This window comes from Rhinolophus sinicus, chromosome 7, assembly GCF_057876585.1.
Source record: "Rhinolophus sinicus isolate RSI-liver-muscle chromosome 7, RSI-T2T, whole genome shotgun sequence".
In the NCBI taxonomy this organism is placed as follows: domain Eukaryota; kingdom Metazoa; phylum Chordata; class Mammalia; order Chiroptera; family Rhinolophidae; genus Rhinolophus; species Rhinolophus sinicus.
The window spans coordinates 42446490-42470768 of record NC_142507.1 but is presented as its reverse complement, the minus strand read 5'-3'; the positions used below and the strand labels follow the sequence as shown (position 1 = coordinate 42470768).

At 43.2% G+C, this 24279-nt stretch overlaps 3 protein-coding genes and 1 non-coding gene across 6 annotated transcripts; 2 read left to right on the top strand and 2 right to left on the bottom strand.

The window, feature by feature from the left end:
* Nucleotides 1-323: 323 nt before the first annotated feature.
* CFAP276 (cilia and flagella associated protein 276) lies at nucleotides 324-9071 on the top strand. Its single transcript, XM_019730526.3, has 5 exons — nucleotides 324-732; nucleotides 4522-4638; nucleotides 5171-5286; nucleotides 5649-5779; nucleotides 6184-9071. The coding sequence occupies exons 1-5, from the start codon at nucleotides 652-654 to the stop codon at nucleotides 6252-6254; spliced, it is 516 nt and encodes a 171-aa protein (XP_019586085.3). The 5' UTR covers nucleotides 324-651; the 3' UTR covers nucleotides 6255-9071.
* On the bottom strand, nucleotides 7668-8081 carry LOC141568729 (small Cajal body-specific RNA 2). Its single transcript, XR_012491949.2, has one exon.
* A 241-nt stretch (nucleotides 9072-9312) lies between the features above and the next one.
* On the bottom strand, nucleotides 9313-14558 carry TMEM167B (transmembrane protein 167B). The gene is made up of 3 exons (XM_019730528.3): nucleotides 14410-14558; nucleotides 12389-12520; nucleotides 9313-11836 (listed from the first exon to the last, which is right to left on the bottom strand). The coding sequence occupies exons 1-3, from the start codon at nucleotides 14417-14419 to the stop codon at nucleotides 11754-11756; spliced, it is 225 nt and encodes a 74-aa protein (XP_019586087.1). The 5' UTR covers nucleotides 14420-14558; the 3' UTR covers nucleotides 9313-11753.
* A 59-nt stretch (nucleotides 14559-14617) lies between these two features.
* Nucleotides 14618-17883, top strand: LOC109446776 (thymosin beta-4-like). Of its 3 annotated transcripts, none has more exons than XM_088799471.1 (3): nucleotides 14618-14772; nucleotides 17043-17078; nucleotides 17283-17883. In XM_088799471.1, exon 3 carries the CDS (start codon nucleotides 17339-17341, stop codon nucleotides 17471-17473), a length of 135 nt encoding a protein of 44 aa, XP_088655597.1. In that variant the 5' UTR covers nucleotides 14618-14772; nucleotides 17043-17078; nucleotides 17283-17338; the 3' UTR covers nucleotides 17474-17883. The 3 variants fall into 3 exon arrangements, with proteins under 3 accessions (XP_088655597.1, XP_088655596.1, XP_088655598.1); XM_088799470.1 differs by having other exon boundaries at nucleotides 14620-14772; nucleotides 17197-17883; XM_088799472.1 differs by lacking the exon at nucleotides 17043-17078 and having other exon boundaries at nucleotides 14622-14772.
* The last annotated feature ends 6396 nt before the right edge of the window (nucleotides 17884-24279 follow it).

The following is a 24279-nucleotide window of genomic DNA, read 5'->3' as shown; positions in this document are numbered from 1 at the left end:
CGTCTCTCTTCTAGAAGTTACAGCCCAGAAAATCGGCCCCAGTAGGTCTTACCTACTGCAAAGGCAGCCATTGCTGGAGCTCTTACTTCCGTCCCGCCAACTTCATCCGTGCCTTTACAACCGGCTCGATGCTAAGCCTTAAGACTCGTACAGTTAAGCCGGGTTTAAGCAAGGAGAGTTTGCTTAGCCGGCAAATTTCCAAGTACTGCACGTGGGCTCTTAGTCTCTGGACATCCCCATTAAGTCATTCCTTTGAAAAATCCTTGTTAGATGCGAGAGAGAAGGAAATTGCTGGGTCATCGTTTAGCACTTCTTTCGTCAACTGAAGTCTCTTGCAGAAGTCCTGCACGCCGAGAGGCCGGCGTTCTTCTCCTAGTGCTCACGAGTGCAAATCCAGGCCTCCTGGGTACGCTCAGCGGCGCTTTCCCTGTTTTCCGTGTAGTAGCTTCCTCCCGAGGGGCCTCCCGCGCTGAACCGCCAGGTGGCGCTCTTCCCGAAGGCAATTCACCTGTCATAGACGGTAGGACAGTTGCCTGGCAACCGAAAGGGGGCGTTCCAAACAATTGGGTGCCGGATCCTCCGCGTGCAAGGTTATATGAAGCTCTGCGGGCCTCCCATCCCTCCTAAGCGTGTCTCGCTGAGCATTTTACGATGCCACCCACCCGAGACCCTTGCCAGTACCCTACGTTGGATAATGATGGTTCCTATGTGGGAAAACTGCGGACTTCCAAGGTACTGTGGTCCCAGAGTCCCAGCAGGGTCAATGGCACTCTTTCTGCCAGCGTGAGGCGCAGAGATGGTAACTTAAAGGGCTCTGGTGAGGGCACTGAGTCAGGTACCGCAGAAATCTGTTTTCTGCCCGCCTCCACGTCCCCGTATTCAGATCTACTACCGTTTCAGAGGTGCTTTTAAGCAGAGGAATAAGGGGGTCTCGCCGCCCAAAGCAATGATTGGTATAATGGGGCTTAGACAGGCCCAGGTTCTACCAAGCCACCCTTTGCCCTGTTTGGAAAACTGTTCTCTGAAGATATATGAGATATGGATGAGAGAGAATCCTCCGAAAGCCACTAGGTCATGCTTTATACGTCTGTCTTCTGGTTAACGCTGGAGTGTGTGTGTGTGTGTGTGTGTGTGTGAGATTTGGGAATTTAGATGATCTTTTTATCTGATAGAAGTGATTGTGATGTTTAAAGTGGTGCAAAATAAGGTGAATTAAATAGTAATTGTGGCTTCATAACAAAATCAAAGCGCTTCCTTTTTTTTATTCAACATTAATTATTTACTATATGCCAAGTACTCTGCTAAACACTGAGGATATATAAATTAGGTATAGCTCCTGCTCTAAAGAAACTCTAGCAGAAAAGCCAGACCGATAATCTCAGTAGCAAAAATGCTCGCACAATAGCACGTGTTGTGACACTTGTTATATGTAGTGTCAGGAGAACTGAGCGCTTAAAGAAAAGCTTCCCAGCAGGTGAGTTTTGACAGTGAAACATGAGTTGGCTGGGCCAAGTGAGGGAGGAGATGGACTGTGAGTTAGGAAGCAGGAAATAGGAAACAGACACTCAAGGCAAAGGAAACGGCAGATATACATACACCTAGAAAGGAGAGAGAGGGTGATTTGTTTACGGGCCAAAGAGTCCAGAATGGCTGGAGTGTCGGTGTGAGGTGGAGGAATGGAGAGAGCAGGAGCTGGGGAAGTGGCCTTGTTGGGCTGGTGTGCTGTGTACACACTATGCGAGTGAGCTAGGATTTCATCCTACAGGTTCTGGGGACTCATGTCGGCATTTTAAGCTGTAGAGCGACACAATAGATGGGTGTTAGAAAGCACAAGTGACAGTGGATAAGATGGAGGGACACAAAAGGGATCAGCCAGGAGGGATCCAGGGGATGGTAACAAGGTGCAAATGTGAGCGATGAAAAGGGCAGAAGTGCTGGGACTCTGTGGCTGACTGGATATGAGCCCAAGAGAGCAGACGTGCCTAGGGTAACTCCTAGGTTTCTGAGGGCTTAATTGATACCGTTAACCGAATGAGGCATCCAGGGGAAGCAGGTTTGGGGAGAAAGATGTTCAGCTCAGTTATGCAGATGCTTGTGCGATGCCTGTGGGCCATTTAAGTGGAGATGAATAGTAGGCAGCGTGGTTGAGAGTTCTGGGTTGAGGGTGTTTACACAGAAGCCATAGTGTTCACAAGGTAGGTGAATCCATAGGAGGAAATAAGCTCATCCAATGAGTGTTGGCCTAAGAAAAGCAGAAACTAAACCCCTGGGGAATGCCACTGTCTCAGGGGCAGAGAAGGAAAGAGCTGAGAAATAATGGCTAAAAGCAGGAGGAAAACCAAGAGGCGCTGGACCCACAGGAGGTGGAGAGAACATTTGAGAGAATCAGAATCATGGTGCCAGAAACTGCAGAGGTCAAGTAAGATCTGGTCTGGAAAGGATCCCCCTGACCTAGCCACAAAGATCACTGGTCACCAGCAAGAGCAGTTTCAGTGGGTGCTCGGGGCAGAGGTCAGACTGAAGAGGGGATGGGAAGGGGGAGGAAGTGGAGATAGTAAACGATGACTCTCGAAGAAGAGTCTGGCTCTTTAGCGGAATTGACAGTAGTAGCTAGATGGTGATAAAAGAATGAGAGAAGCTGAGTACGGGGATACCAGGACGCTGCAGGTCTCTGAGGCACAGGGAAGGGCTGGGTTCAGGGAAGAAGGGTTATTCTTGAATAAAAGGGACTTCCCTTTCTCTGAAATGGAAAATGGATGTGAAGACAGCATCCGCGCTTGACTTTCTTGGTGGAAGACAATCTCATCCTTTTGCTGGTAGATGAGGCTTTTGTAGTCTTCGAGGAATGGGAGAGCTGCCTATGCTTTTGCATCATGTATATTTGTAGTTTTCTTGTTTCATTTTGCATCTTTCTTGATGATAGCACAATGCTTGGTACATACTGTTCAATTAATATCTAATTGAGCTGAATCACACAGCACTTTGCCATATATGGGGGCGGGACACAACCCCAACATCAGATAGGTTGAATGACATTTCTACTAGGTTGTAGCTGTACTCACTGGAATTCAGTCATTGATTCAACCGATGCTTCATTTCTGAACAGCATATGTTAGGTCGCTGTGCTAGGTACTGGGGTCACAGTGGTGGACAATATGACACTTTACATGTAATGAGGAAACCAGTCATGTGCTTTTCACATCCATGCTTGTGAAGTTTTGTTTAGAGGATTGAATGTCCAATGGACCTTTCCTCTGGTGTTCTTGCAGTCACAATGACCCTTCCCTGCTTACTGAAATCTTCTCAACTGCTTAGACACTGCACTTTCCTGATTCTCCTGCCTCTGGTTGCCTTAGTATCCTTTCCCTTTCCCTTCCTTCCCTCCCTCCCCCCAGTTATAATATTGTGCAGTCATGAACCACTTCTTCCCTTGGGCCACACTCCTTTTTGCAGGCTTCAACCACTACTTCATGGGGACAGCCCCCGCATTTCTATTGCTTGTCCCGAGCTCTCCGATAAGTTGCACACTTCAGTTTTCTACTTAGTTGCCTTAGGATGTCTTACCTTGTCCTCGAATTCAGGACATCTAAACCTGAACTCATCATATTTCTTACTTGCTCCTCCCTTTTGCCCCCCCCCCTCATCCCACTTCACCCCTTTGTCTGTATTCCTGGCCCATTTCTGTCAGTTCTAAGATTGAAGACTTAGAAGGATCAAAAGCCTGTGGAGTCTTGCCCCACATCATTCTTCTCTTTGCAGATGTTCCTCTGAGATTCAATTAAAATAGGATGTTCTTCAAAAAACTAAAAGCAGATCTACCATATGACCCAGCAATTCCACTTCTGGGTATTTCATCCGGAGAAAATGAAAACACTAATTTGAAAAGATATATGCACCCATGTGTTCATTGCAGCATTATTTATAATAGCCAAGATATGGAACCTAGGTGTCCATCCGATGATTGGATAAAGATGTGGTACATATATAATGGAATATTACACAGCAATAAAAAAGAATGAAATCTTACCATTTGCGACACCATGGCTAGACCTAGAGATTATGTTAAGTGAAATAAGTCAGACACAGAAAGCCAAATACTATATGGTTTCACTTATATGTGGAATCTGAAAACAAACAAAAAATGAACAAAACAAAAACACTCATAGAAACAGAGACCCAAAGGATGGTTGCCAGAAGGGAGTGGAATGGAAAGATAGGTGAAAAGGGTGAAAGGGAATATAGTCAATAATATTGTGATGAGTTTGCACAGTGACAGATGATGATGAGAATTAGGAGGTGACCACATTGTAAGGTATAAAAATGTTGGATCACTATATTGTACACCTGAAACTAATATAACTAACATAATATTGTATGCCAACTATACTTAAAAAATAATTAAAACAATAAATAAACAACAAAAAATAGGATGGACTAAGGGATGGATGTCACTGAAGCTACCACAGCAGCAAGGACCTATAACCACGTCACCACGTCCTGGGTGTGATTTCTCTTTTACAGAAATTACCATATAAGGACCCCACTCACCTTGCTCAACTACAGCAACCCTGGATTCGGCTCAGCTCAACTCCCACGATCACCTCCGTGAGGCGGGATGCTCATTTCTTTGTATCTGAGGTAACGAACATTGAAATGCTATTTCTCTCTACATCCACTTTGGACTCGTTCATATCCTCTTTGAAAGGTAGTTTGTCCCTGACTGCTTTAGTATCTTTCCTTTGGTTCCCAATCCAAGATCCAATCCAAATCTAAAAACAAATACCAATTTATCTGGACTCAGGGAAGTCAGAAAGCTTGGGGGTTTGCTCCAGTCAATGATCTGGAGCCAATCATTTTCTCATCAAACTTCTCACTCTTCTGATTAAAAGAAAGGCTGAATATAACCACGAATGAGGAAGGCCCGGTCAGGGGCAGGACAGTGATTCCCGTGTCTACAGGGAGAGTTTGCTACTCCTTAGACCCAAACGTGAGAGAACTATTGACAGGAGTCATCATGTGCCATTTGGTGTGTAGAGTTGGTGGATCTCAGGCCCAAAAGGGGTTCAGTCTGCTTTGGGGGAACAGTAGAGCCCAACAGAACCTGACTAGAGCACATGGATGTGGGGTAGAGGTGGTGAGTTAACCCTGGAGGAGGTGACTTCCTCTGTAGATACCGAAGGATGACCTCGATTTCCGCCTAGCGGCCTTGTACAACCACCACCTGGAGGCGTTCAAGAACAAAAGTGAGATCCTGACACACCCGGAGACCATCCAGGATACCCACGGGTACGTGGTGGAGGTGCAGCCGCCCCCCACTAAGGACAATGCCACCTAATCATATATGGTAAAGTGTCACCTGGAAAATAACAATGAATAAGTACTTATTAATATTTCTGTTCAGATTTCTGTGTTTTACATCTGTACCCGTAAATAATTTCTGTATTTTTCATTGTCTAAAATGAACAGGGATCGATCTCTCCAAGATTGTGCTTGTCTGTATAAACAAACAAAATCTTCCATTAATTCCAGAGGGTAAAAAAGGGCCTTTGGTTACTTCATTTTTGAGGTTGCATGCAACTATCGTTCCCTCATTTTTCTCCTTTTGATTGGTTTCATTCTCCCCTGTTCTTCTCCATACCATCTTCTAGAATCCTCAAGATTCAATTACCTGGAGAATTTTTACCCCCGCCCCTACTCCCCCCCATCAATTCCCGAGCTCACATCAGACACTGGATCAACCCAAAGAAGGACTCCATCCACAGCATCCAGGGATCCATAGGTAAGGTTTAGAAGGGCAGCTCGGTGGTGCAAGACTTTTTCTAAATGGACCCAGGAATCAGGAAGTTGAAGTGATTGGCTATTAGGGAATATGGGGGATAACTGAGGGTCTTGGAACAGCAGTGATTAAAACAGGATAGTCATAGACTAATATCAGGGGACATGCTGCCTATGGAATGCAATTTTTCAGAACCTCTAACTCAGGCTTCGGTCTAGGGGACAATTTCCAGCAAAGGGCAAAAGCCTGGGAGTAGACCTTTAGCTACCTCCCTTCTGTCCTCTACATGCCAGTTTTCCAGCTGTTACAAGAACCTTCTCCATAGTACCCATAAAAGTATGGGTGGTTACAGGTTCCTGAAAAGGCAAAGGGTCTGAAATTTACAGCCCACTCCCTTTTCTCCACAGTGGCCCCTCACACTGCAGCTACCAATGGAGGCTACTCTCGAAAGACGGATGGTGGCTTCTTTTCCACTTAGTGTTGACATGCCCCTGGACTAATTAATCAGAGTGGAACATGCTGCTGCCCATCTCCATTAAAGAGATTCGTGCAAGACGAAGCCTGAAGTGCCTGTGACCCACGGACTATGATTTGCCACTCCACTATTCTTAAAATCTGCGAGGGAAGTTTCCCAACTTCTAGAAATCAGTCCTGTAGGACACACTGGCAACTTGGAAAGTCATCTTGCCTAAAAGATAAGGATTTAGGCGAGAACAGCAGTTTTTGGCAGCAGGCAGGTTTTCCTATTTTGTAAACTGGAGTCATTCCAACCATACAGATACATCCATTCAACATTTGTGTCAGGCACTGAGCTAAATGTTGGGGAAACAGAAACGGACCTAGCCCATTGTCTTAATGTGCTTACAATCACTGTAATCTTAGTAGCTTTACGTAGCATTAATATTTATGCTGATGTCACACTTAGCAGATTTCTGACCTGGATAAGTCACCTGCTGGGCTCTACTATCCCATGAAAGCTCCGTCTCCCTGGTCTTACCTCCTTGCCATTGTTGACTCTCTAACTTTGCTACTGTCTCCTTGCCGGAAGCCAATTCCTTTTCTTTGTATTAGTTTGTGCTGTGATACCTAGTCTCCCATTCTCATAAAAATGGCTCAACAATCTGGTGCTTGGGTTTGAAAGTACCTAAAAATGATGCATTCACGTGGTTTCTAAAATAACAAGTCACTGATAAGAACCTGCTGTTAGATTGGGAAGAAAGGGCAGACTTTCTAGAGTACTGTACGCTAAATGCCCTTTTCTGTTTCAATAGCATGTGTATTGTTGAATAATTCAGAAAGGAAAAGGCTTCTTCCTGGTACTCAGGTGCACGGTCCTTACACACCGCCACACTATCACAGCCCTTCTTCCACAGAGATACTCCAATCTATTCAGATGACGTCTGCTGCCAAGTGGCACTGTGAAGTCTGTTCTCCTTCAGAATGGCTGAAAATGGCAGAGAGGGGTCTTTCTGGATAGTCACTTCGCGCAGGTTATTTGACACTGAACATGAAAAAATTTATTACTGTGATTCATGCATTGAGGCTTTTAAAAATACAGATTCCTGATAATTTTAATTCAGTAAATCTGGGGCGGGTCCTTGGAATCCGAATTCTTACACGCTCTCCAACTTCGCTTACGTAGATCCACACAGGCCTTAGCGGCAGATGCTGTATAGTGCCTTTAGGGGGCGCCAGTGTGGGTACCTTACAGTGGCCGTGACAAGGCAGACTTAAAGAAAAGGAGGACGCTGGGGAGGAGCGAGGCCTCCGTCCCCGTCCAGCTCTCGCTCCCACGGGCACGGTGACAGCTCATTCATCTTCCGTCCTCGCCCGCCGCCGACCGCAAACACATTAGCCCCACGCCACGGGCAGCCGTGCTCTGGGGCCGGGCTCAGATCAGAATCGCCTCGATAATCAACGGCCCAGGACAAGCCCGGCCTCGTCTATCTGATCAATTCATCACTTCTGAGCGCCGGGCCCGGTAGGACCAGCTCCCGGACCTCCGGGACCGCGGCGTTGCCTCCGCCTTAGGGGCCTCGCTGCACAGCGCCTCCGAGGAGGGGGCTTCGCAGGAGGGAGCTTTTCATTTCGGGTCGGCCCGGCGGGGCTAGGGTCCCAACCCGATCAAATAAGATCAATGTGTAGGCGGGGAGAGCAGCGCAAGGGGGGCGCACGCACTCGTCTTGCACGACCCACGCGCGCTCACACACACACGTCCACTTACATTCGCCTCGCACACACCTTCCACGCGACACCGCCGCACACTACTCTCAGCCCTCACCCCAGGCCGCTCCCTCCGGTAAAGGAACGGAAGTCCGCACCCTCTTTTAAATCCCTCCCCGCCTCGGAGGATTCTGGGAGGGACAATCGATCCAGGCCCTCGTCGAGGGCGCGCTTTGCTGCCCTCGCGTGGCTCGGAGGGGAACTCAGGTCCCAAGGAAAGGGGACAAATTCCACAATACTGAATCGTGGTTGTCTTTTGATCTTTGTGCAATTACATATTTCTATCCATATCTGTAGTTTTTCTTTGATCCAAGTTCTGGAGATAAAGTGATTCAATCTCAGGGGATTTATAGGTGAATGATTCCTTTCCCATGGAGGCCAATTCTGGTCATTACGAACATCAGCTTCTCAACAGGGAGGAGGCACATATTTTACCAAAGGGAAAGGTGAGAATAGATTATTTCAATCAAGGACTAGGTAGTCAAGATATCTGCGGAATGAGTAAAGGTAGAAGGCATATCCCTGTCGCCATGTACAGAGAGCCCGCTTGCTCCCTAAACTTGATGCTGTGGGAGTCGTATTGCTGAATCTTCATTTACTTTCAGATCCATTAAAACATCACTTTCAAACTCCAGAATGAGTAAAATGAGACACAGTAGTGATTATATAAGTAGAATTAGCTCCTTTTACATTAGAGGGCACAATTTTAATGTCTCAGTTCCTTCTTTCTCCTTTTTCAGTGATATAGATATGCGCAGGGGAAGAAAAATTAGAATTCTGGGGGATTAGTAGAAAATGATTTGTGGAGTTATATTTGTACTTGTGCGTGTCACCATGCAGTTGGAATAAACACATAAGGGAAAAGTATCCAGTGTATGTGTCAGAATCTCATGGGGTCAGATTTTCTAGGTGCATGGCTGGTTAACCTGATAACGTCACCTGAATGAGGTTTATGGCTAGTAATGGCAGATGATACTTGGATTTTAATAGCAGTAGTAGGTAAAATGTATTTGGGAATACCATCTACCCTACTTAATATACCTCAAAATTTATTTATATATGTACATACATGCTGAAATACATAAGTTTATATATATATATATATATATATACATATACATATACATATATCTGTATATATATATCAGCTTCCCAAAGGAGAAAGCTATACTCATAGATTCTGAACTATATCATATATTCAGACCATCACAAGGGGTTAACAGGAACAATTGTAAACTACAAAGGTACACCATGGGCATAGCCCAAGGGAGTATTGAACAAAGTTCAAGAAATTCAGCAAGTGACACATAAAATGGACAAAAACGGTAGGGAAAGTTTTTATTTTCAAGGATTTGTGCAGACAATGGTGAATAAAAAATTGTATTTCAACTATAAAATGCTGACTTCCTTCCACCCTGGCATATAGGGTTTATGGTGATGCCAGTCTGAATCTGAGGTGATATTGCTATCCCCATTCTTCTACTCTAAAAGACTCTTTTAGGGGAACAACTTCTATACTTTTCAGTCAAAAATATATGACACATCAAGCAAACAGGTTTCTGCTTATCCGCTTACGTAAAGTCAAATGAAATAAGGTGTGTATTTATTTCTTGCTGTAAATTACCTTCATTCTGTGCACTTTTTGGTACATTCTGGTATGAAAACATCTCAAAATATAACAATTCAAGAGTTTAGTCAAGATGACCCACCCAAGAGGCTGCAAAAATTGGTTTGAAAAACTAGAACTGTGAAATGGAACTAGTTTAAAATATGAAGCAACTCTAAGCTCCAAACTTAGAGACATTAGCCCTATTAGAAAACAAAAGTCATTAAAGCTACAAAATAACAAGTGCAAACATGCTGAACCTGTATTTCCAGGGAGTGACATTCTGGTTGGTCAACAGGTCCCAAGCTCACACCCATGAGGTGTAACTCTTCTTTCCCGTTCCAATAGCTTTCCTTTCTCTCATGTGAAAGCTCCTCAGAAATGACCATGGAAAACATATGAATCATTGAAAGTTACCCTGTGGACCAATTCCTGAAGAGAGAACAGCCACAACTCTGAGATGATTAGACATGTAGTGTTTACTTGATGACTTTCTATACTTCTAGAAACCTTCAAAGCACCAAACTGCCTATTTCAGAACCTAAACTTCCTAGCAGCCTTTGTTCTTTTGAAGACCAAAGACAACTTACCGCTATACAGGGGTCAACCACACCTAACTTGTCCACAGTCTAGTTTTACTTTAATGGACAATTCAACTGGTAGACCTATGCCTGTGCTTGCTTTTTACAATAATTTAGTTTTAGACCAACTTTTTTTCTTTTAATAAAGAAGTTTTAGGCTTCATAAATACAAGTTGATTCTTTTGCAGATATAAGGAAGAGGGAATGGAGAAGTCTTCCCTTCAAATGTTGAGTCATCTAAAATGATTAGCTCAGGAGTTACCATACTCCATGGAAAAACCATCAACCTCAGCTGCAAACCTTTGTTTTCCTTTACTTTAGAAAATACCCTCATTTTATTCATGGATTCCATGAACTGTCCAGTCATGCCTATGAATATCAGCAACTTCTTCCACTTATTCAAATTTCTCATGTTCTTACCATATTTTCAAGACAGCCAAAGAGTACTGCAATATGAAGAAAATGAGCTGGCCAAGAAAAACAAATAATCAACTAAATATTGCCATAATAACCCAGATTTAAACAAAGAATAAGTTTGTATCTTGGATAACATGAAAAAACTTCCATCTAACACAATAAATTCTCATACTAGATGACTTTACTAGTATATGAATTAATATACTAGATTTATTTCTTCTACCCTGACTGCAAATATATTAAACAATTATTTCTTCAATCATCTCTTTCCCCTAGTGGTGGCATTTAAAACTGAGTAACAGTATTTAGCACTCGGTAATTTACAAAATATAAAAAGGCTTTAGGAAAATAACAAGTGGATTCATTTTTCATATACCATTTGATGGAGTGAAGTCTCCTTTTGGGGAATACTGGTGAACAGAACATTTTTTTCTTGTCTGAGTTACTGCTTTCTGGTCTCATTATAGACAGATAACTCCCAAATCTTATGTAGGCCCAGATTCTCTTGGCAAAACTCTCCAGCTCCCTGCACACAGCACAGCTATTTCATCTGTTCTCTTTTTGCAATGAGGACCATGCCTCTCTCTTATGTTCCCAGATGGGTATATGAAAGATAAACTTCCAAAGCCAAAAAATTTCTTGGCATCGTACATAACTCCTGTTTCCTACCCAGACCCTCCACCCCCTGCCAATTTGCCAAATGCAAAACAAACAGTGGGGGAAAAAAAGTCAAGTTCTGAAAATGATCTCCTTCCAAGAGATATGAATATAGCTTATGTCCTTCCCTAATGAGCCTCAGTTTGAAAAGATCCTGATGAGGACTGAGGAACAAAACAGGTGACAGGTTTTTAAGCAGGAGGTAATGAAATGTTACTGAAGGGCGTAATTTATCTGGTCATTATGTGCTCTCTGCCGAAGACTGATTTACACACAGGTCAAAGGAAGTTGGCTTTCTGGAGTCTCCTGAAGCATAAATAATGTTTGCAACCATGAGGAGTTTTCCCTGCATATGGTAGGGACAGGTGCTGTGGTGTCATACTGGGGACTTCCATGATTTTAGCTGAATTCTCCTACGCTGGGCCCAGGCCTCAGACAGGTTCTTCACCTTCGTCCCCTAGGTTGGCAGTTGATGAGATGGATGCTTTGGAATTCATTTTATAAACAGGACGTAAAAGGCCATGACGACGCAGGCGATTGCCACAGCAGCGTGCAGCCTGGTTCCAATCACAGCAGCTAGCAGGCAAAAGTAAAAAGAGAAAAGAAATCACAGCCTACCCTTCATATATGTCCTCACTTTCAAGGTGATACTTTGAAACCACTAGTCACAGATGTAGAGACCTACCAAGAGTCTCAAGAACCCACCCAGGAATGTATTAAATACTACCCTTAAGCTCTAGGTCCTAGTTGAATATACTGTTTATATTTTGCCCTATTTTGAAAACAGATTTAGGTAGGTAGGATTCCAGCTAAAGGTGCCCAAAATGAAAAGTCAGAAAGTATCTGTGTTAATGAAATCAAAACAAAAGATACTCCAAAATACTCTTTCCCAGAAATTCAGAAAAACCTCATTGGGAAAATATTCCTCCCAACAATTCCAGTCAAGTCTAAAATGTTTTGTTTATAAACTTTTACTCCATGGAGAATATTAAAACTACCTTGATGCTAAAATAAACAATTATGTAAAAGTGGAACCAAATACCATCTTAGTCTATCTCATCCTCCACTTTGTAACACCTCACTGTCCAGAGATGGCAATCGCCTCTTCCTGGGCAGACATAATCTTACCTTTGTAAAACACACCCCAAACTCCCTTCTTCTCTGATAGCAGCCAGGTTTTGAGACGAGGAACTTTCTTGAAGTAGGCACAGGTACAAACAAAGAGCAAACCAAACACCAGAATCCCATCCAAGGAGTACACTGTTACAGGAAGAAAAGAAAACCTTTGGTGCTAATTGAATTTGGGACAGGTAATCCCATCAGAGGACGCTAAGAAGCAGAGTGTGATATACTATTAAGATAACCTCAACTACCTCCTTGACAAGAGGAAGCCAAGGTCCTGGGACTAACAAGCTTACCTTATTCCCAAAATAGGCATCCCCCTTAAAACAAGTTCACTGTGCGCTATGCACTCCTCCCCTTTCACAAACTATAAGTCCTGAGAAGAGGGTATCAGTTCATGTGGAATCAGCATCTCAGGAATGGCCAGTGTGGGCAATAGGTTGAGAGAAGCATAAGAATCCTTAGAGCCTCAACTGAGAGAATTAAACATGTTCTTATTATAAATCACGCATGTGACAAAGGAGAGCTAGATATTTAGCCAAGTCTCTCAGATCTGTATCTGTTGAAGAAAATGTTAAGGCAAACAGTGAAGCTTCAGGGAAATGACAAGAGTTAGAATCCATACGACTACAATTTTCCTAAGCTTATCTTACACTCCATGCATGATATTCTACTTACAAACCAAATTTCTGCCAGAATAACAACAGATTCTTGTAAAAAAAAAAAAATCTGAGGCTTCAACATAGTGGAACTATTGTGGAAATAAAAAGCTTCGAACAATTCTATTTCTTACATATGTAAACTGAGCTATTTCTTGCACAGGTAAGCACAATTAATCACCTAATTGCCAAAAAAAGATGTAGAACCACAAAAGGGTGGCTAAAACTTATTCAGTAATTATTATGTGTCAGATTGCTCTCTTATTTCCTGGTTCAGATGATTCCTTGCTCTGGGTGATGTCCCTTTTCCTACTGTGCCGAGTGACCTCAGACCTCTAGCTGTCCAGGAAGCTCCGAAAGGATAATTTACATAACCAGTATCTGCCAGTCCTGGACCACCCTAGCTCTCTCTCTCCCTCCAGTAAAACTATCTCACAGCTAGGTGTCACAAAAGAGTCCAGTAAATTAATACATCCACTAAGTTTTTATGACCAACAATGCCTTTATGTGCTAGTCTTTTCAACCCCTTAAGTTTTTGCAGACAATGCCAAAATTCACAGGGAGGTGAAATTTGAGTCTTCAGCGCCAGGCTTGTAGAGAAGGTACTTTGAGAAGTGTCTTCCTGTGCCCCTCAAGTCTTCCTGGCTAAGAGGCTTTCTCTTCTTCTTCCCTGTAGGTCTGACTCTAAAGACCATAAAAGCCCTGCTCCCTGCCCTTCCCTGGAATTCGGAAATCATGTCTATCAAGTGAAGACGCCTGAAAAATTAGGTCAGATAAACAAGGTGGCAACTGCCACATTTAGAAGAGGCAATGTCTGAATCCTACCCTTTACAACACTAGCCAGGATCTCCAGATGGGACCACCGAGACAGAACTTTAGAATCAAACAAGAGAAAGCTTTTCGGCATTTTTTCAAAACAAGAACTTTTGTAGGATCTACGTTCACCCCCCAAAAGTGTGGGGCTTGAGAACCTCTGTGATTTCTTGGTCCTGCCAACGAGCCTAAAGTATGAGACTGTAAGGGGCTGGGAGAAGGAGCCTGTCTTTTCGCTGGTGCTACAGCAACAGTTCAACCGGGACTGGCCTCTCCAAGAGGCTTGTAAGGGTCAGAACGAACTTCTAGGAAGGGAAGAAGGGAAAGCGCAGGCTAGGGACCGAGGACTCAGGGTGTGGGCACGAGAGGCACTGGGCTTCTAGAGGGGCACGGGACCAGGGAACCGCAGAGGGGTACAGGGTACAGGGGCACCCAGAAGCCGAGGGGGGCTGCGCGGGGAGGGGGCGGGGAGAACCGCCACGTCAGTCCCGGCCCCGCCCGCTACGTTTCCTTCGTCCTTCCCTCCCATCCTCCGCTCGGGGCATTGGCATTCACCGTTCGTCATCGCGGCTGGGCCCCGGCCTGGCTAGGGGGTCCGGGATCAGCGGTGGCAGTGGCGAAGGCGGGGGAACCCAGCTCCCGCTTGACACTTCCCGATCTCGTCCGCAGCGACGGGTAGGAGGCGTATTACGCAGGCGCAAGAGCAGAGAGGCGAGCACCGAACACGATCAGGAGTGGCTAGCAGATTGCCGAGCTGGGGGACCTGTGGGAGTGGGGCTTGCGTGCGTCGTAGGGGTAAGAAGCGCGCTATCCCGGAGGCTTCCTACGTGGCCATGGTAATCAAGTCTCTTTTGGGGGCCTCTGCAGAATTAGTGCTGGGGTGTAACCTGACCCGTTCGCGTCGCTGTTGGTGAAAAGGTGAGGACTTGCAGCTTTGCAATTTACTTTGTGCCTTAGCAGCTGGGGGGGGGGGGGGGTGGTGGTGGTGTGTGTGTGTGTGTGTGTGTGTGTGTGTGTGTGTGTGTGTGTGTGCAGCAGCCCACCTGCAACGGATATTAGGGGTCAAGAGGCAGCTCCTGCGGCCTCCCGAACTGCCCTTGCTGCGCGGCTCTTACTCCGTACGGCAATCTGGATAGTCAGGCTGCATCTGAACTTTCGAAATGAAATAAGGAACATTATAACAAAAACAAGTCGCGTATTTCAGATTCTAAAGTTTCATGTTGTCAGGATACATTCATATAATTCCCTGTTTGTTTGCATGGATTTTTTGTTTAAACTTTCAGGAGAGTCTCGATTATCTCCTGTACTTCGTTAATGCTGGGGTCTCCTCGGCCACTTTCACTAAGAATCGGCGATATCTGGTTAACGCTTCTCACACTTGCACAAGCTGATGAGAAGTATCGTCAGGTGTTAGTGGTGGGGATGGGCTGGAGGAGACAAAGCCACAGATTCCATTTTATAAATTGAATTCCTTAATTGCACATAACTCGACCTGCCTTATTCGAGTCCGAGAGAGCGACTCTGAGTCCTCCGAGGCTGAAATTATAAGGTTACCAGTCTGCAGTGCTTGTCACGGTCCTAAAGGGACTGACTCTATGCTCTTCTTGCTGCAGTGCCATCTGCTGGCTACGGCCTGCTTGGTCACGCAGAAGAAAACCTACCAAAGCCTTTTAGGAGCTGGGGTATGGAGAGGCAAAACACAAAAGTATGATTGATGCAGGACAGACTCCTTGCGATATGTATAATATACAGAATAAAAAAAAGGAATATTACGAGACAAAACCTAAGAGAAAGCCAGAGATATGCCCACACATACACACACGAATCCCCCTGCGGAAAAGAATTGCTCAGGACCACTCAAAACCAAAACTAAACAAAAATCCCTAATTGTCTTGGCCTTTGAACCTGTCACCAATCATAATCTAAAACAGCATCAGCACTGGCATTGTCACTAGCAACTGATTCATAATTTTCTGCTTGGATAAAGGCCCCAAGCCCCTCTAACCAGGTCTTAAACAAATTCGTTTTCACTAATTTAGCCTGAATAATGTAGCTCATCTACATCTAAAAACATTCTCCTCCTGTTTGGATACTATGAACTGCACTATCCTCCCTGACCTGTACCTCACTGTTTTCTTTACTCAGGTTCTTCTTCCACCTAAATATAGATGCTTCTAGGATACCCACACTTTCTTTCTCTTATTAACTCTCACTCGGTGACCTATTCTGTTCCCTGGTTTCCACTACAACCTCTGCAGAGTTCTTAAGTTGATGTCCTACCCATGCTCCAGTCCTACGTTTCTAATAGATGCTCATCTGACATTTGAAATGTTTAAAGCCAAATTAATTCTCCGGTTTCTATGATTAAATTTCTTTTCCCTAATCACTAAATTTAAAATCTGTAAATAATCTTTGAATCAATGAACTCTTTTTTTAAAAAAATGGCATTCAAATTGCCCCCTTTACAATTCTACAGACATAACTTTAGTGATCTTACCATTTCAATTCTTTGGAAGCATCCATTATATCCTCACAACAATGAAAACTTACATTCGCATAATATTTTGACATTTTCAAAGCAAACACACCTTGTCATATGGTCTTATTTAATCCACACAGCTGCCTTATTACCCTCATTTTAGAGCTAAACAGGTTTAGGGTAAGGACTGCCCAGTATCATACTCAAACAATAATTCTGGTCTTCTGAACTCAGGACTAGAAAATTTTGCTCCAAACCACAACTGTTGTTTCCTTTAACAGCAACCACTGCCTGCTGAATATGTCTAATTCCTTACCCTGCTACTGTGTTTCCCTGAAAATAAGACCTAGCCAGACAATCAGCTCTAATGTGTCCTTTGGAGCAAAAATTAATATAAGACCCAATCTTATTTTACTATAAGACCTGGTCTTATATAATATAATAAAGACCGATATAATATAATACCGGCTCTTACATTAATTTTTGCTCCAAAAGACGCAGTAGAGCTGATTGTCCGGCTAGGTCTTATTTTTGGGGAAGCAGGGTGTTTAAGGCTTTCCAGGAGTATTTTCCACTTCCCCCTATGAGGACTTCACTCTTCAGCTGTGAAAAGACTATTCTGTGTTCTTCAAATGTACCCTTTGCTTTCACATTTTACTCATGCCAATTACTCTGTTGGAGATAACTTTACCTTATCATTTTTTACTAGATGGAAACCTCTCCAATTTTTGTCATGCTGTGAAAGGTAAGTCTTTGCTTCCCTGTCACTCTGAGAGTTTAAGAATAAAGTTTAAGGACAAAGAAATCACAGTTGAAGAGCTGGGAAGAGTGATTACCTGTCTAATTACTATTTCAAAAAACAGTGGTGGACCACAATATATTACTCCGATTAAGTGGTTCTTTTTCACTCTGCTCCGAATTTACCCTTTTTGGGCACTCGGCGACCAAGACTGAGCAGATCGGATTCCACTCGTTCGCGCGCCTCATTCCGTTTCCTCTGCAACCATGTCTGACGAACCCGATAGGGCTGAGATTGAGAAATTCGATAAATTGAAATTGAAGAAGCCAGAAATGCAAGAGAAAAATCCACTGCCTTCAAAAGAAGCGACTGAACCGGAGAAGCGAGCAGGCGAGTTGTAATGAGGCATGCGGGGCCAGTATGCACTGTACGTTCCACAAGCATTGCCTTCTTATTTTACTTCTTCTAACTGTTTAACTTTGTAAGATGCAAAGAGGTTGGGTCAAGTTTAAAATGACTGTGCTGCCCCTTTTCACATCAGAACTTCTGACAACAAAGGCCGCTCCTGCCTCTCCCGTCTCCCTGTCTGGCTGGCAGGGAAGGAAAAGAACTTGCATGTTGATGAAGGCAGAAGCTGGGTGGGATGACAGTGAAATCTAGAGTAAAAACCAAGCTGGTCCAAGGTGTCCTGCAGGCTGTAAAATGCAGTTTAATCAGAGTGCCATTTTGTTGTTGTTAAAATGATTTTCATTATTGGACTGCACAATTTTTTAAATAATGCAAATAAAAAGTTTTAAAACCTAAAAAACAATACCCTATTCTGTTTCTCCTTTTTTTCATGTGTTGCTCTCTTTATTCTCCTTCCTACTGTTTCTTCCCACTCATTCATATTTATTGTCTTCCTTATTTCTCCCTCCACCATATTTTTTTCTTTTCCAGTCTTTATAAAGTATTGTACCTTTTTTATGTAAAGGGAATCTCACCAGATTTTTGTTTCAAAATTAGTTATACCAAGAATTTTGTATTTTAAAAAATTATATTGTTTCTCTTTGTAAAATTGAGTTATAATGGTTGTTCCTTTCTAGGGTTCTTGAGGGATTAAATGAATTACTATTTACAGTAATACCTGGCATGAAGTAAGTGCTCCATAACTGTTAGCTATTACTGTTGTGGTTCATTTGTGTAAAAAATATTTACCAATGTCTGCTATGTGCTGGGCACTTTGCTAGATTTGCAGGCATAGAGGCAAAAAAGGGTCCCTGCCCTCAGGGAACAAACTGTACTGGGGAAGATAGATGAATACACATATTTTAGTAGAGCACAGGCATTGTGTAAAGACATTATCTTTGATCTCCACAACTGTTTTGCAGAATATTTCTTCAAGGAGAAATCTGAGGCTCAAAAAAGACATATTGAGGGAGATCACAGGGCTAGTTGGGATCCAAACCCAGGTCTGTCTGACTTCAAAGCTCCCTTCTCCTTGTTTTTACACGGCCTCAAATTAGGATGCTGTCCACTGATACTGATCTTTGATGATTTTGTTTCAAGCATTAGTGTTTCTGTCGCCCTGGAAATGCCCATTGCCTCACATCAGACCAAAGCGTGGGTCACTAGCTCTTTCAGCCCAACTACAGGGAATAAATAACGTCCTACTGGCTGGGGACTAAATTCACACAGTCCTTCCTCAGTTCATTTTAGCCTCCACGAGAAGATGGCAGTTATTGCCAAGTGCCCGTCAGTCAAGAACAGGGGCCTGTTTGTTGGAGTTGTTGCAGTGACTGTGGCAAACACTAATCAGTCCTGGGGATCATGACGATGGCATTCTGGTTGAAGCAAAGAGTAGGTTCAGTCCCAAAGGCACAGCTTACAACAGTAGCTTTATTTGAATTGCAACATATTTGAAAAGGGATGTCAAACGGGCATTAATTTATGCTGCAAATATTTGTTCCAGGACTTCTTAAGTGTAAGGAATGTGCTCGCCTTTGGGAGCTGAAAGATGAAACAGACTCTGTTCTTAGTAAGTTTAAGATTTAGTAGACAAGATAAGCTGTGTGTGTGTGTGTGAATAACCAGAAGATACAGTAGAAAGTGAGAAGTGTCACAGGAAAATGAAAACTAAGTGCTGTCAGTGAGTAAAGGACAAAGTGCTTTCGGCTGGAAAGCTAGGGAAGGCTTTAGGAAGGAGCAGACATTTTAGTGGCGCCTGAAAGGCATGTAGCATTTCAACAGAAAGGAAAGGTATTCTAGTGAGAAAGGAGTAGAGTGATCAAAGGAGTGGAAATGGGAAAGTACAAGATAAATTTGGAGCACAGCACGCTCTCTTTCCTCCTTCACTGGCTAACTCCATTCATCACTCACGTCTCAGCTCAAACCCCACTTGCTCAAGGGATGCTTCTCTGATCTTCTTGGGTCCCCTTCCCCCATCATAAATTTCCAGAGCACACAATGTCTATTTAATTCATGCCCACCCCCTCTGCTACATTGTAAGGTTCATAAGCCCTGGACTGTGCATTTGCATTGTCTGTCATTTTATTCACAGTCCCATGGCAGGGGCTGAACATTTTACAGGTGCTTGATAAATATTTGTTGCATGAATAATTGAACGTGGCTTTATGGAATGGAAAGTTCACGAAGAGGAACAGCAGAAGATCATGCTGAAAGGTAGGTTCTTGAATGAAAATAGCTGACACTTACGGAATGTTTACTACATGCCAGGTACCACCCAGAGCACCTTATGGTATTAACACATCTAAGCCTCATAATAACCTTATAAGGTTAGTAACTGTTATTATCCCCATCTCACAGATGAGGAAATGGATATATGGAGCAGTCAAGTAACTTGTCTCAAAGTAATAGCCGATAGGTAGCACAGCTAGGACTTCAAACCCAACTCATTTGACCTCAGAGCCTGCATGTTTAACCAAAGAGTACGGACATTATTTGGTGAAAGCAGGTGGTTAAGACTGCATTGTGGAAATTCTGAAAGCCGTTTAAACAATGACTACCTCCCTAAGCCCCCAAACGGAATAGCATTGCAGAGGTCTATACCCTGGGGTGAAGGGGCTGCAGGGTGAGGGTGAGACTGTACAGTTTCTGCCTAAATTTGGGGTCTGGTTGGTACTCTCCCATCATTCCTAAAGCCCACCACCCAGCCTCCTGTGTTTTTCTTTTCTGAGAGTCCCACCCCTGCCATTCCTTGCAAATTATTCTCACAGAAGTCAGCTCTACTTCTCTCTCTGCTGACTCCATTCTTATGTGAACAAATACCCTTGTCATTAACCTTTTCTTTAAAAACTCATTCCATTTTTTTTCTATAATGAAAACCTGGCTTTTCCTAGCAGTTTGCTAGGTGACACAAATTCACAGCCTTCTTCATTCAGTAATTATTTATTCAAAGTCCACTTTCCTTGATCCTACGGCCCTCTGAGGCTAGTTTCCTCTCTCTGCTTTTCTACCTTTCACTATCCACTATACACTCATTCTTTCACCCCTTATAATCTGGCTTCCATCTGCACCATTGCCCTCAAACTATTTTGTCCAGATTATTCTCCCACCTCCTAATTGTCAAATCAAGGCCTTTTCTTAAGTCTCTTAATTTCTGTGGTACCGAGCATACCTGACCACACGCTTCTTTTTGAAATTTTTTCTGTTTTGGCTTTCAAAACATTCTTCTCCTCTTCCTCTTCTGTCTCTTCTCTTTGTCTTTTTTCTTTTATCTTTTGCTATCTTTCGAGCCATTCCTTGTGTCTTTTCTTTCTCTTGATGTACCTTTTCTAAGGGTCTGCCCTTTGCCTCCCTTCTCTCTTTCCTGTGTCTTTAAACTATCACCTAGGTGTTTGTGTCTCCAATCCCATGTTCTCTAGTCCTAATGTCTGTGGATTTCCAGGCCTGCACTTCCATCTGTCTTTAGGACATCTGTAGACTTTCAAACTCAGACTGAACTCATTTTTTCCTTCCCCAATTGCTTTCCCCTTTTACTTTCCAATTTATATTAATAGCATCATGTTAATCTGGATGTGAATGTCTCTCTCCATAGCGCTCCAATTCATTCAGACACAAAGTCCTGTAAATTCTTCTAAAGCTCCTTCTTAATTCAGGTTGTAATTGTCTCTCATCCTAGGAACTCTCCCTGCTAAAGTGATCTTTTTTAAAAAGGTAGGGACATGTCACTCTTCTGCTTAAAGATCGCCCCCAAACCCTGGCAGTTTGAAGTTCAGTCTCTGAAGAGAACATACAAGGCCTTTTACACTCTTAGCTCTAGCTTCATTCCACCCTCATTTCCTGCACCCCACCCAACAATCTGGGCTCTGGCAAGCCACCTAAAACATCTCCTAGAAGCATACCATGACTTTTTACTTTCTGTGCTGCATTTCTGCTTTGCTCATAACACTGCAATTTTTTCCCCTTTATATTTTGGATCTCTGGTTCCAAAGGTTGAATTATTCACACTCAGTTCATGACATACTATCGTAACTGGCCCTTTTCCAAGTCCTTCATTTGTTATTTATCTATGCATTCGCTTTATACCTATTCCCATTTCTCTTATGTCGCAACATTTCTAATGTAGTTAATGTCTATGCATTTTATATATTCCTATAAAATATGTATTTTTTGTATCTATGTATATTTAATTTACATAAATGGTACTGTCATAGATTTTACTGTGTCTCTACTTTTTAAGTTGGGTACTATGTTTCTAAGCTCTGTCCATGTCACTAGTCGATTGCTTCTGATTGCTGCATAGTCCTCGTTGGTGTGCCTCCAGTACATTTTACCGATCCACTCCCCGGATAATGGACACCGTGAATGTTTTATACCTGATCTCCTGGACAAGGCCAGCATTTCATCACTACCTAACACAGCAGTTCTCAACCCTAGCATACTCAACAGTCTACTTTAAATAACAAATATAATGTCTCCTTTTTAATTCTGAAGTGAAATTCACAGATGACATAACTTCCTGCTGTAGGTAGCCTCTCAAATAACCTCCAATGATGTCTGCCTCCTGGTATTCTCATCCTTGTGTAATCCCCTCTCCTTGAGAGTGGGCTGCATTTACTGACTTCTAGTGAATAGAAGTGAAGGGATGTGACTTGCAAGGTTAGGTCACAAACAAAACAAAACAAAACAAAACAAAACACAACACAACACAACACAACACAAAACAAAACACAGTGGCTTCTGTCTTGGACGTTCTTCCTGGTTCTCTCTCTCATCTGCTCTGAGAGAAGCCAGCTGCCATGTTGTAAGCTGCCCTGTGGAGAGAACCATGTGGCAAGTAACTGAGGGAGGCCTTTGGCAATAGCTAGTAAAGAACAGGCCCTTGGTCTAACAACCGAAGGAGCTAAATCCTGTTGACAACCATGTGAGTAATTTTGGAGGTGGATCCTTCCCCATCAACACTTCAGATGAGACTTGTAGCCCCAGCAAACACCCTGACTGCAACGTAAGGGACCTTTAGCCAGAGGCACCAAGATGAACAGCACCCAGAATCCTGACCCACAGAAACGGTGTGATAAATGTTTATTGTTTTTGCCAGTAAGTTTTGGGATGATTTGGTACACAGCAGTAAATAACGAATACACCTAACTACCCATATAATTTAAAAATAATATGTACTATCCTAACTGAATAATAAAGGTAAAATAAAGATAGTAAACTATAATAATATGTTTCAATATGTAAATGCCCAGGCATGACTATACTAGAGGGTATAATGATTTTAGATGCTTGCACCTATGTATAGAATCATCATGAATGCAGGAGCTACAAATGCAGACTGATTCTAGTGAGTACTGGCTACTCAAATTACTACAAGTGATGTGGCCCTTGGTGATATTATTTCCCGAAATGGTTCATAGCTCTTGATAAGTTCCAAACAAAACAAAGTGTAATCTGCTGCATTTCAGGGTAGTTGCTGTTTGGGGAAAAATTCCAAGTTCTTTTCTTCCTGTGGGCCTTTCTCCATTCATACAGAATATTTTACTTCTGATTCTTTTGGTTACCAAGTATGTTTTTTTACCCCCTACACCAAGCAATTCTGTAACACCAGCTAGATGTCCTACAATTTAACTCAATTCTGGCGCTATCTACCTGGAGATAGCGTCAGACCCACAGGTTAGGGTCTCAGTCCCATGAGACTGCCTCTCTCCCCCACTGAACTGCCAATCGTCGCACTAGGCCCCCAGAATACCCACAACATCTGTCTGATTTGGCTGCAAATGGAAGATTCCAATGAGCTCCTCCTCTTGTATTTGATTCTTTGCTAGAACAGCTCACAGAACTCAGGAAAACACTTATGTTTACCAGTTTATTAAAGGATATGATAAAGGATCCAGATGAACAGCCAGATGAAGAGATACATACAAAAGGCGAAATACGCAAGGGTGCTGAGTGAAGAGCTTCTGTCCTAATGGAGTTGGGGTATGGCCCTCTCCCTGTGTGAGGATGTGTTCCCCCACCTGGTGGCTCTCTGATCTCCTACCAATGGGGTTTATGTCTCATGTAGGCACTATCAATTAACTCCATTTCTAGCCCTCTCCCCTCTCTGAGGAGTGGGCAGGTGGGGCTGAAAATTCCAAGTTTCTAATCATGGCTTTGTCTTTCCGGTGACCAGCCCACCTCCAGGAGCAATCCCAGAGCCCACCCAGAATCCTAGTGCTGTTATCGCTTAGGAGTTTACAAGGGTTTTAGGAACCCTGTGTCAGGCATGAGGTCAAAGACCGGGCACTATTATAGAACAAGAGATGCTCCTAGAGCTTTTATCAGTTAGGAAATGACAAGGGTTTTAGGAGCTCTGTGCCAGGAATCAGGGTCAGGGATGTGTATGTATAAACGGACATATGTAAACAAAGTTAGGTCAGATAATGATAAACAGTTTTCACTCACATGAATGTTTAGCAGAACATTCAGAAATAGTGTATTGTGGGACAGTTTTTCCTTATGTGGCATCACCTCTTGCACTGAGAACATCTTACATCCTTAGTTTTAGGCTTCTAATGCCTGTGGTTTTCCCAATCATCCTTTGGACTAAAAAACTCCCCACAACAACTTAAATCCTCAATCTAAGGGGTAGAATCGCCGGCTTGAGAACTAGTAGGAAGAACAATATCCCGCAAAACCAATACAGTGTTTGGCAATAACAATGGAACTCTAAATTGTTGAAACTGTTTAAATACACGGTTGGGGTAGCCCAAGACCGCTGGCT